Below are 13,596 nucleotides of genomic sequence, written 5' to 3' on the forward strand. Positions count from 1 at the left end.
AAAAGGCACATACACAAATACACATCACAGCATTCTGTCGGTGGTTTAGAGTCCCCAGAACAGGCCTGGCACATACTATCTGGGCAACATATACCAGCTGAATTGAACTAAACTGAAGGATTTGATGAAAAGTCTTTGAAAGTGAAATAGTAAGCACAGAAAATCTGAACGTGCTAAAGCCCAAGAAACACCATTTACTCATGTGTGCACATTTGTTTCTGTTAAAAGATTTCTCTGAAATATGATGACAACAAAGACCTGAGCAGCCCACACACTGCTGAGGGCAAACCTATCTAACACCTGACAACTGAGCCTGGACACAGAGCTCTGCCTGGGGCGGTTACGAGGGCCCCTGAAAAGCAGGGCAGCCGTGGTGGCACAGTCCTCACAAGGACAGACAGAACCAGGGCTGTGCCCTAAGGATAAGCCTAACGGGGCTGATCAGGAAATTATGGGAACTGGGACGAAGGCCAACGGGAAACCAGTTCGGGCCACAACAGTAACTGTGCTCTCCTAACTCTCACACTGGTTTCTAACATCCACTGTTGATCCTATTGTATTAGGTCCTGTTGTGTCCAGTGAGAACAAGCTTAGAATACAGCCCCTTTGCCTTATTATTTCCTTCTTGGGAAAAGAAATGACCTAAAGAGAATAAAAATAGCTCAAGATAGTTTCAAGAGAAACATGTGTTGTCTCCCTTTAAAAGAGAAATTTTGAAACTACTGAAAAAACGAAATGTACTTTCCTCCCCTTACCTCCAAATTAAGGAACCCAAAACACCTCTGGGGAGAAAACATATAAATACACACACACACACCAAAATCTGGTCATTAAAATTCGTGTAAGCTTTACTTCCCTTGAGTTCAAAAAGAGTGAGAAAGGGATCAAAGACAAATCCCAGAAAATGAAATGACATTTTAAAATATCATCCCTTTCTCTACAAATTGAATATAAGCTCTGAAGCATCGAGACCAAGACAAGCTGATCTCTCGTGGCTGTAGCAACTTGAACATAAACTTGACAAGACAGAGACACTAGCCTTTCATCTTGTAATCTTGCTCGTTACAGCATCAGTGAGTGCAAGTTATCAGGGCAAGAGCCACAGACATGTGGCTTTTAAGCTCTACAGATGAGACCAAAAACATGGTGTTTCAAGGCCTTATTTGGCTAATTACAAAGAAGGCAATGTATGAAGTGTGTTAACTATAAAATGCAATTACTGGGGAACAGCAGAAAAGCCGACTTACCTGGTCAGAAATTCAACAACAGCATCACCCAGGAACTCCAACCGCTCATTGTGATTAATCCTACAGGAGAATTAAAAAGATCCCTTAAAATAGCACACATTTACATTCTCTCCCTCTCTTCTCAGAGAAAAGGACACTGAGGGTTAGCTCCTTCAGTAATCAAAACACCCTACCTTACTCCTCATAATCAGCAGCACGAATGGCCTTAGCGGGAGGTACAGGGGCTGCCTGGTGGGAACGGGGCTAGTGGGTAGCATTTCCTCATACTATGGGGTTCAGGCTTTCCACTCTGGGGCTCCATGCCCCGGAGTCAGATTTAAGGCCAGGAGATATCACTCTAACAACTGAATCTTTCCACACTGCTATCAAATGGAAGAGAGAAAGGAGAATGCATTCTCAGGGAGAGAACAAGGAAAAATCAGCTTTGGTATGATGTTCTAGCTTCCCATGGTCCACACTCCAAGCTCTAAATGTAACCTCTAGCATCTAAAACCCTTCAAAATCAGCCCGGCCTACCTCTTCAGTCTCATCATCCTCTCCCACCTATGTGCAGGCTTCTGTTCCAAAACTGCCTGGTCCTCTCTGAGAAGGGCATCCCCTAAAACATCCAGTGCCTCTGCTCAGGCCCAGCTCTCCACCACCCTGGGGGGCCTGCCGCTCTCCTCGGGCACTGAACTACACTGAAAACCTACTCAATCCTCGAGGTCTAGCAAAATGTCAGCTCCCGATGAATCCCCACCTGAGTCCCTCATCAAAATCAACACCTTCCCTCTCAGCGTGGAGATCACATTTTATTTACATCTTCATTATATGATGAATGCACATCTCAAAGGCTGTTTCTCCCATCTGGTGTGCCGTGGTCTCAATGAAACACGAAGGAAGTTTAGGCTGGAGAGGTGATGGTGGAAGAGGGGAGCAGTAGCAGATTCGGGAGACATTTTAAAGATACAGCAGAAAAGAGTTGCTGATAATTGGCACTGGGGAGCTAACTGGAAGAAAAGAATGAAGGCCAAAGTCCAGATTTTAGCTCATACTGCTGAGTGAAAAGTGATGCCAGTTACTGCCAGGGGAAGACCCAGAGTGGAACAGGCGTGGGAAGAAGCAAGAGTTGCATTTTAGACATGTTAACTGTGAAATGTTTATAAAACACCCCAATGGAGAGATCTGGCAAAACACTGGCTATATTAACCTATTCTTCAACAGGCAAGGATGACGATGGAAACAAATCTTTAGGAGTGGTCAATATGGAGACAGGATTCCAGGTGCTGAAATTGGATGGCACTACTCAGGGAGAGAATGCAGCTAGAAAAGGGGTCCAGAACTGAGCCCAGGGAAGGGTCATGGTTGAAGTCAAGCAGAAGGGAAGCCTGCAATGGAGAAGGACTGGCCGGGGGTGGGGGGTGGGGGGAAGAGGCAGCCAGCGTTAGCCTCTAGCCAAAGAGAAGAACATGTTTCAATAAAGAAATAGATTCAGCAAGATAAGAAGAGAGCCCTGACATCACGAGGAAATCGCTGAGGCCACGGAAGGGCCAGCTCTGTGAAGTGGAGACAAACCTGACTCTGACATGAGGAGTCTAAAGCCACACAAAAGAAGAGCCTGGGTGCTTGTTGAGTCCTAGCCACAAACACAAAATATGAGGGCCAGGGGATGTGTAATGGGAGGAAGCCAGAAAGGATGGTGACAATGGTAAGGAGGGAAGGAGGGCACTCAAGCCCCTGAGACCTGAGCAAAGAGGTCAAAGGGCAGCCTGGGCCCGAGTAGAGCTCACCTCCCTGACTCCAACTCTCATCTTCTCAAGAAATTCCACAGCTGACCATCAGGTCTAAATCTGTCTGGCTCTGAAGGTCATTCTTTATCTAGTCCCACCGTACCAACCCATTTTATCTCTGTTCAACAGCAATTTAGAGCTCCAAGTGGACCAGCCTCCACACTGACCCAGACGTACGCCATTTCTTCTCCCTCCTGTGTTCCCCTCTCAGATCTCTTGTTCTTAAGGTCAGCTGGGAGGCCTGCCCTCACTCCGGGAGCTCTCGGGAATGCTGGCTAAACCCTACCATCCACGTGACTTAAATGTTTATCACTCAATTTATGAAAAAATTATATACTACCTTCATTGTTCTTTGTTTCATTGTACCAGTACAGTTTCCATATTTAAAGTTTCCCTAAAGTTTCAGTATATGTAGAAAATAGAAAACATTTGCAAATTAAATGACTCAGCTACCAAATCAACTGCTTGGTAATTTGAGTTCATTTTACTTTATTTCACATATTTCACACGTAGGTTTATTCTTCTAGTCTACCATTACTCCATATTTTGGAATTTTAAAAGAAAAATAAATGTAATAGGAGAAAATTGGAAATATCTGAACAATAAATAAAGAAGCGATTCTGAACTCTTAGTTCAATTTATGTGAAAAAGGCATTCTGGCAAGCAGTTAATAACCAATAATGGGAAATGAAAAAAAATAGCAAGAGAAAATAATTTATTGCTATGCCAGTGAATGCACAACCTAATAACAGTTTACGAAGAAGAAGAGGAGGAGGAAGAAGAGGAGGAAGAGGAAGAAGAAGAAGAAGAAGAAGAAGAAGGAAGAAAGAAAGAAAATAAGCATTAGGTCGTAAAATGTATTTTTATTATTCTTACCAAATACATACTAGATTTTAGGACATTTTTTGTTGCTGTTGTTAGTCCACTAGCCAAGAGTGACTAAAAAGTTCCATGGTAGAATATAAACTATTACATGTGAAAACAAAAATCTTATAGAAGCTAATCCGTATTGTGATTTTGCTTTCTGTCAGATACAGCAGAACTCCAGAAGCATCTGTCATCTTTCTTGAAGAAAGCACCAAGAAAGAGAGGCACTATTTAATGATGAGATGACGTTAACCTCTAAGCACTCTTGCTAATTTAACTTCATGAAACCTAATAGGCTGTTGTCCTGCAAGATGATAGAAACTACAAAAGAAAGGGGGAGTTTTTAAAATGAAAGAACTTAATATTATCCTATTCTTTCCCACAAGCCAGTAAAATAAAAAAGCATTTTCTGTGGGAAAGACTTTATTTTCTTCCCAATAGCTCAAGGTACTATACAGGAAAATCTACTTAATGTGGAAGGAAAGAAACCCTGGCAGGGGTCTGAGGTAGAGCCAAACCGTATTTGGGCTGTCCAATGCTTAACTGAAGAATAATAAGACAACTAGTCAAAGAATAATAGCTGCTTTGAGTCACATACTATTTTGACTGAAATCATACTGGTATAAATTTCAATTTCTTTTATAAACTTTCAGGGAGACAGGAACTATGTCTAGGATTTTAATAATCACAAAGGTAGACTATTATTCAGTGTGTTAAAATACAAGGTCACAGTTCTAAACAGGCTTATTCAATAGTAAGTCTGTTATCCATTAAATAATTTGCCTCTATCCAGCATATGTTTTTCTGTATCTACATTATGACTAAACTCTGGCAATAAGCCACAAACAAAAATGGGGATTAAATAGCACTTTAGTTTATTATTACACTGGACAATTCCCAACCCAGTGGTTTATCTGGAAAAGTGGACAGAGGGAGGTGCTGGTCCCTGTTGACTGCAGTAGCAAATCTTTTGTTCCTTCTTCTATTGTTTATACATTCTTTAATTACCCCGTTTAAATACTAGCAAGCTCCAAGATGAGATGTTTACTGAGCAGTAAACATTCCATTTGTTTTTAAGAACTGAATCAACAGAGGCATTACGAAATCTAGATTAACTGTAACATTTATACAGCACATTTTGTCTGAGGAATTCAAAGCACTTAATAATACAACAGTCTCCCTGTAACAGTAATTACTGTAAGTTGTCATTTACTCCCTAGAAAACCACCAAGGGATGGGCCAAGTCCAAGGGTAACTGCTAGACTAAAGGGATAGACAACATTTTCTCACTTCTGCATTCATTCCAAGCCTCAAGTGGCAACAGGTGGAGCAGAGCTAGAAGGGCCTTGCAGGCCACTTGAAGCTTCCAACCAACTCAGGAACACTTGGGAGAAGGAGAGCTGCTAGATCTCAGACCCAACTGGACCCATGGATCCCAAGTTAAGTATCTCTAGGATTTAACCTGAAGCATTTAATCAGTGGATTCACTCAGTAGAATTCAGATATATTCAAAGCATGCTGTTATTGTGTTTTAAAGGCAAAATACTTATGTATAACTGATTGAAAATGTACTTTGAACCTACCATCTCCTTAAATAACAGATATTAAGCAGTCCATATGTGTTTCTCTGTTGGTCCAATAGATTCTCACACATTATATCTAGTAATGATTCTACCAATCAAAACAAAACAAAACAAGGCTGCTTGATGCTCTCACATTTACAGTCTCCTGGCCCTCTTTGCCAAAGGTCTTACTGACAATGATAACATGGATTACCTGAATGCCACCAAATGCCTAATCCTTCAGAGATCGTCTCTGTTGGTAACATTTCATTACAATTTTCATGAGTTTAATATAACAATACAACTGAGATTTATGTGCATAAGTGGTGACACTTTTTAAAATTATGGGTGGCATATTCACTTGAAATGATGCCATCAAAAAGTTAATTATTTTGTAGTTTTGATAGGCAGACAGATTCTTATTTTTTATTTTTAAGACTTCATGCCTTTTTGTAAATCCTAGCTGACCCCAAATCAGATTAACACATTGATCACCGCATCACCCAAATCTGGGTGACAGCTGTGTTTCCTCAGGGGCACCACATCCACAGTGGGCGATCAATGTGTTAAAACAGTAACCAGCCATTTAACCCTTTGCTGATGGCTCTGACCATCGCCCTTCCTAATACCCCCATTTCCCTATTTCTAGTCAACAGATAAATAACCTGGAATAAAAGTAATGTCATGAATGACATTCTTTCCTTTAATACTTATTTACAGAGCCTCTGCTTTATGAAAGGCACTAGTTGAAAAAGGAAAAAAAGGGGGGGGGGATAGGACCAAAGACTTTCAAAATGCTCACAGTAAAAAAGAAAAAAAAAATCAGACTACAACACAATTAAAATGCATGGGAGAAACAGAACATGAACCATAAAACAAATGCCCAGGGAATCTGGGCAGGATGTCACAGGGTTACAGGATATTTCACAGGTATCTGTCCAATGACCGTGGTATTCAGGGAAGGGAGAGGGTCCACTTGACGGCACCTTAAGTCTATTAAGACAGATGCAGGGAAGAGTGATCTGCCTAGAAAAGTGACCTGGGGCCAAGTCATGGGGGCTGGGATCGCCAGGTGAGGACATTCAGACCTATTCAGTAGCTGACAAGATGTCACAGAAAGCTTTCAAGCAGGTTACAGCTCAGAACTAGAGAAACTGCTCCATAAATAGCAAGATGGCTGCCTACAGTGGCATCTGAAGGGAGGCCCGGCAGAATGCGGTACTAATTGTACTGCAGGAGGGGCAGGGCTGGGACAAGGTGTTTTCAGGAGGACCAGGAGAAGAATTCCAACAAGAGCCTCTCCTCTCGGCCCTCTCCCCGACCCTGTCCTGCTCCTGCACTTTCAGTGTCAGACACACATTCCCCAGATAATCCACTAGCATGCTGGCTTTTCTTTTTTCAAGCCTAAAATTCTGAGCAAGCTTGCTTGGGAGATACAACCAGTGACACTTGATAGTGTTCATTTCAAAGATATACAAACACTTCCAAGCAGCAGAGACTACTGCATCCCACTTTGTAATGGCAAACTAAGAAACAAACAGGGGAGAGGGCAAATCATTTCAAGTGAACTCAATTATTCAAGAGCACAGTATATAACTGACCTATAATGCCTAAACAACCACCACAGCTCTCCTTGGCCCCACAGCAGTCTGGTGTATATGTTTTGGTTTTGACCTTCACTGAAGCACTTTGCAGTCTCCCTCATATTAAGTTATTTACGTTTATGGCACCCACCTCAGGGAGTCACACCTCCTGGTGAGTGAGAGCTTTGTCCTACTTGCCTTTGGATTTCCTTAAAAATGCTAACAAACTGCCTCAAACTCAAAAGGCACTGAATAAATTTCTGTTGAGTTAAATCTGTCTGAAGCATCTCTTCAGTACTGCTCCCAGGCTGTGCACGGCCGGGGCTACCAGACCCTAGCAGCCAAGCAGCTTCCAGCCTAGGCCGCCACGGCTAGGGGGCTCTTTCGGAACAGAAACTTTGTGGTCGACTCTGCATCAGCAAAAAGATCAGACACACAGCAAGAGACTCTCAGCACAAGCAGCAGAGGACAAAAGTCAAAGGGCAAGGGAGGTCATTTATTTATTCTCTATCAATGCTGTCATCTTCAAAATGGTAAATTCAGAAAGAACACGGTTTCTCAGTGATCATTCCCTTACAATGGTAAGAATGCTCTTTGTAACAGAGCAAAAGAAAACATGAACCATGAGGTTTAAACAATGCTATCAAAAGATATAATTTACATACCAACAACTGTGGTTGGGGTAGACAAGACAGAGATCACTTAAACTCATGCTTTCATCATTGAAAAGGACGTATCTGCGGCGTGTGCAGCCTTGCTGAAGGGGCTGCAGGGGACCCAGGGTTCCACTTATTAAAATACAGAACTGGCCATCTGGAGACTCCACAATATAGCAGAGTAAAATGAAACCATGGCCACACTATCCCTGAGGGTGTGATTAAGGCTCCTCTAATTAGACAGTTCTTTTCTGATCTGAGACTCTCAAAGAACACAGTAGTGAGGTGTGTGATCATCTTCAAACTGGAATTATAAAGTTGCCTCCTGCCTTTCCTCTTCCTCTTGATTGAAGAGGAAAGACAGTTTTGGTTCATGATAACCTCAAAAGAGAGCAACCTCAAGGCAAGCCTATTTGAAAAGAGAGGTGACGTATGAGGACAAAGGTAGAAAAGGAAGCTGTGTTGGCTTGGCCGGGCACTCTCCTGGCTGTGGCGGCCAGCCAGCTGCTGCAGCAGCTGTCTTGAGTCTCCATCACTTCTCACCCTAGTCTACCCATCTTTCATCCACCTATGTCTGGATCCCAGGAGGGGCAAGCCCAGCTAGTCCACTTTTCAATGCCCTATTTTAAAAAGACAGCCGACCTCAAGCAATCTCCTCTACTGGCTTTCAAAATAGAGCGTGTTGTATTTCACACAGAGACGAGCCTTCAGAGAAGCAACTTCAGAGCCTCATCAGCCAGTAGGCATTTCTTTCTATTCAGTTTTCCAGTTTATATAGTTTATATAGACCTGGCCCACTTCCTTCCCAGATTTGCCAGGGGCTCAAGGCCATACAGAACAGAGAACATTAATATATGACAGTATCTTTTAAAATCAGGAAATAAAATAAGGAAAGCTAACATATAAAGTTTCCCAACCCATTATATAAGGCCAGTAGTATCCTAACCATGAAACCAGACAAAGAATCACAGGAGAGGACAACTACAGACCAATATCACTTATGAAGAGAGACATAAAAATCCTCAACACAATACTAGCAAACTAAATTTATAGCATATAAAGAGGATTATATACCATGATCAAGTGGGATGTATCCCAGGAAAGCAAAGTTGGTTTAACACCCAAAAATCAATTAATGCAATATACCATGTGAATAGAATAAATGAAAAACACACATGACCATCTCAACAGATGCAGAAAAAGCATTTAACACTTTCATGACAAAAACATTCAACAGACTAGGAATAGAAGGGAACTTCCTCAACCTGATAAAAGGAACCTATGAGAAACCCACAGCTAACATCATACACAACAGAAAAAAAAATGTTTTCCCCTTAAGATTAGGAAGAAGACAAGGATCCTCTCTCACCACTGTTATTCAATATTGTACTGGAGACTAGCCAGGGCAACTAGACTAAGAAAATGAAATAAAAGGCATCCAGACTGGAAAGAAAAAAGTAAAACTAACTTTGTTTACAGGCGAAATGATCATATATATAGAAAATCCTAAGGAACCCACTAAAAAAACTATTGGAGCTAACAAATGATCTCATCAAGTTTGCACAATACAAGATCAATAATCAAAAATCAATTGTATTTCCATATGCTTACAATGAACAATCCAAAAATAAAATTAAGAAAAGAATTTCATTTATAATAGTGTAGAAAAGAATAAAATATTTAGGAATAAATTTAACAAAAGATATATAAAATGTATACTCTGAAGACTAAAAACCATTATTAAGAAATTAAAGACAACAAATAAAAAACAAAGATATCTAATGTTCAGGGACAGACAACTTAATATTAAGCCAGAGACAATACTGAGATGGCAATCACTCACAAACTGACCTAAAGATTCAACACAATCCCTATCAAAATCCCAAATAGCTTCTTTGCAAAAATGGATAAGCTAATTCAAAAATTCATATGCAAGTGTAATAGATCTAGAATAGCCAAAACAATCTTGGAAAAAAAGGAGAAAGTTGGAGAGGAGATCTTGCATTTCTGGATTTCAAAACTTACTACAAAGCTATAGTAATCCAGACAGTGTGGCATAAGGATCAACATATAGATCAATGGAACAGAACTAAGAATCCAAAAATAAATCCTAAAATATACTGTTAGTTGATTTTCAACAAGATGATTTAGTGGTGAAAGATAAGACTTTTCAAGAAATGGTGCTGAGACAACTAGATATCCACAAGCAACAGAAAGCAGCTGGACTCCTATGTCATACATACCACATAGAAATATTCACTCAGAAGAGACCAAAGATCTAAATGTGAGAGAAAAAAACCCATAAAGCTCTTTAAAAAAATGAATGCAAATCTCTGTGACTTTAGATGAGGCAATGGTTTCTTAGACATGACACCAAAAGCATAAACAACAAAATTTATCTGTTACTCGGAATTCATTGAAACTTTGTGCTTCATTAAGAGAGTGAAAAGACAATCCACAGAATGATAAAAAAATGTTCACAAGTCATGTATCTGATAAAGGACTTGTATCTGGAATATACAAAAAATGATTACAACTCAATAATAAAAAATAACCCAATTGAAAATGGGAAAAGGATCTGAACAGATGTTTCTCCAAAGATAAACAAATGGCCCAGAAGCACGTGAAAAAACGCTCTACATCATTAGCCAACAGGGAAATACAAATAAAGCCACAATGAGATAACACTTCATACCCACCAGGATGCCTAGATTCAAAAAGACAGATGATAACAAGTGTGGGGAGAGATGTGAAGAAATCAGAACCATCACCCGATGCTGCTGGAAATATAAAATGGTGCAGCCACTTTGGAAACAGTGTGGCAGTTCCTTAAAGGAAAGGTGAAACAGAGCTACCATATCACCTAGAAATTTCACTCCCAGGTATACATACACCCAAGAAAAATCAAAACATGTCCATATAAAAACCTGTATGTAAGTAAGTACTCACAGCAACATTGTTCGTAATAGCCAAAAAGTAGAAGCAACAAATGGTCAATTAATGACTGGATAAGTGAAACATGGGATACCCACACTGCAGCATACTAATCGGCAATAAAAAGAAATGAAGTACTGACATATATTGGAACATGAATAAATATTTTAAACATTACGTAAAGTAAAATAAGCCAGTCACAAAGGACCACATACTGTTTGATATCATTTATACAAAATGTTCAGAATACACAAATCCACAAAGATTGAAAGTAGACTGAAAGAAGACTGGTGGTCGCCCAGGGCTGGGCAAACTGAAGGAAGTGGGGAATACGGGGTTTCTTTTTAGGATGATGAAAATGCTCTATAATTAGCAGTGGTCATGGCTGCATATTTTGTAAACATACAAAAACCAGCAAAGTGTGTATTTTAAATGGGTAAGTTGTATGGTATGTGAATTATATCTCAACAAAGCTATTATAAAAAAGCCTACTTTACCTTGAGGGAGTTGGGTCATCTTGGCCAAGGCGTGACATAATATTTATTAAGGTGTTAATTCCTATTTAAAAAAAAAATCATAAGTAAATACTGTTAGAAGCATTCTAGGACCATCATATGACATGCAGAAAGAAAATTATCTATCTCACTCTAATCTGATTTTAAAAGGTTTAATAATCTGCATGTCTACAGCTTAGTTACTTAAAACCCTTGACCGGAGAAATAAATTTTTCCAAAAATTTTATCCACTTTTATCAAAATGCTCTGTTCAAAGTAAATGTTATTACGTATGGGTCAGGAAGCACTAAAGAATGAGAGAATGAAACCATCACCAGGGAACCATTTCTGGTGGGGATTTAATTTACAATAGGGCACAAAGAACAAAACACGAGAGTGGAATCCAAACATACCTTTTTTCCGCATGTGCATGTGATGAACTTTTCTATCTCCATATTTGGGTTGCCGAATTCCACAGTTAGACAAAGAATTCCTGGCGTGATCGGGATTCATCCCAAAATTTAAGTGATGACTTGGATGAGTCATGGCCAGCTAAAATTTCAGTGAAATAAGTTCAGTCTTAAAAACTTAGCATAGAAGCACCATCTTTATATCATCTCAAATGAAACAGGAAAGAGATCTGCTTATCCAGTCAAATTTTAAGCCCCACTCTTTCCATCTTATTTCCTCCAATGTCAAATTTCCAGAGCTTTGGGGCAAGCTCGATTCTACAAACAAACCTAAAAATCCATGTCTTTCAGAGAAGAATTAGAATACTCAGCACCTGGAAAGAAGAGTCATAAAGGAGAAGAGCTGAAAGAAGGGTCAGGTTTGACAGGCAGATTTTAGCTTCAGTCTGTTTCTTTAGGGACAGCCTCAAAAAAAGTGAGAAAAAGGGCTTGAAAGTGGCAATCAGAGTAGAGTAATGGAGAGAGCTGTTTCTAAATGTCCTCATCATCTCCCAAAATGGAGAATCTCAATGCTCCATTTGTAACCTGCAAGATAGAATTACTCCTATCTTGTTATTATATGCAATGTACAGGAGAGTAATTCTTACCTGTAACAGACAACGATCTTGGAAAGTATATCCTATCAACTTGTCCAGATGCATTAGGCATTGGTGGTAGCGAATATGATGGGTCAAAACAGGCAGCATCATTGCATGCTAGGAAAAAAAAATATTTCAGTATTTTTAACTCTATAAAAACTTACAAGAACAGTTCATTTATCTTGTAACAAACAAGAACCACTGTCACATCCCAAATTCCATCTCACAGTCTTGAAACACTTTACTGGCTGCATGGCATCCTGGCAAATCCTCTACAAGGAATGATGGACTATGGCTGTTAAAGGTATGGTCTCTGGAACCAGAATGCCTGGGTCCAAATCCTGCTCATTCACTCATTTCTCGTGGGACTCGGGGCAAATTATTTAACCTCTCTATTTCTGTTTCCTCACCTGTAAATGAGGACAATCAGTGTAGCTACTTTCAAAGACAGTTAAAAGTGTTAAATAAGTAAATATAAAAAGCTGCTGAGAACAAGGCCCATCAGCCCCCATTCAAGTAGGAATAGCCCTGCTTCATCCCTACTCAGCAGCGTAGCCTCTAAGGAAGTCATAAGACTTTCTGTGCCTCCTTGTCTATCTTTAATTCTAAGGGAAAAGATTAAAACTAACAAATTCTGAAACTTTGTCAGGGTCAAGACACTTCTGAGAATCGAAGGAAAATGACTCTTTCCCCAGAAAGACGCCTATGTGTACAAACATGCAAAAATTGTATGGGATTTCAATGGGTTTACAGACCTCTAAAGCCCATCTCTATTGTGGGACAGGTAAGAACTTCTCAGCCAGATGATCTCAAAAGGCCATTCTAGGTTTAACACTCAATCTAACATTAAGAGAACAACTTTTATAAAATCGCCAGTATAGTTAAGTCACCTGAGGAAATGGAACTTTTATTTTTGTTTCAATCACTTTTCATTTGGCTATAGATTCCTTATTGGGAGATGGTTTCATAGAAAGCATATCTTTTTCTTTTCTTTCTTTCTTTTTTTTAAATAAAATTTCTCCAGAACCCAAGGGAATAAAGGAGTCATTTTTATTCAACAGAACCTGGAGGATGGGCACAGCCCACAGAATGACTGACATACGCTTTATACCATTTTAGTCTTTGAAGTATTTTAAGCTGGAATTATTTAAAAATACATGATAATGGATTGGCTTCAAACTACAGAAATCAGTTTCCTGTATTAACTCATGAAAAAAGATCAGTTCTCCCAAATAGGATCTCTAATCAACAGCAAGTCTTTCCTTTCAGTTCAATTCAATAAATACATGCTGAGCACTTCCCTGTGCAAAGTTTACAATAGTTGTGGAAAAGAAAAAAATATGAAAACACTTTTTTTTTGTCCCCAAGGGCTTCCCAGAGATATGCCATTAAGATCTGAATTACTGGCATTGTTTCCCCTTTGTTTTTATAAGTGC

At 39.7% G+C, this 13,596-nt stretch overlaps 1 protein-coding gene across 6 annotated transcripts in view; it reads right to left on the reverse strand.

Annotated features, from left to right (window-relative positions):
• The window catches only part of DROSHA (drosha ribonuclease III), a 104,228-nt gene that overhangs the window by 30,959 nt on the left and 59,673 nt on the right, over positions 1–13,596 (reverse strand). For all 6 annotated transcript variants that reach the window (XM_032470559.1, XM_032470551.1, XM_032470555.1 and 3 more), the window contains 4 exons: positions 12,170–12,277; positions 11,526–11,664; positions 11,116–11,176; positions 1,248–1,307 (listed from right to left, as the gene is read on the reverse strand). In XM_032470559.1, coding sequence (XP_032326450.1) covers positions 1,248–1,307; positions 11,116–11,176; positions 11,526–11,664; positions 12,170–12,277 — 368 coding nt within the window. The remainder of the gene's footprint in view (positions 1–1,247; positions 1,308–11,115; positions 11,177–11,525; positions 11,665–12,169; positions 12,278–13,596) is intronic.

Source organism: Camelus ferus, chromosome 3, assembly GCF_009834535.1.
Source record: "Camelus ferus isolate YT-003-E chromosome 3, BCGSAC_Cfer_1.0, whole genome shotgun sequence".
Lineage (NCBI taxonomy): Eukaryota > Metazoa > Chordata > Mammalia > Artiodactyla > Camelidae > Camelus > Camelus ferus.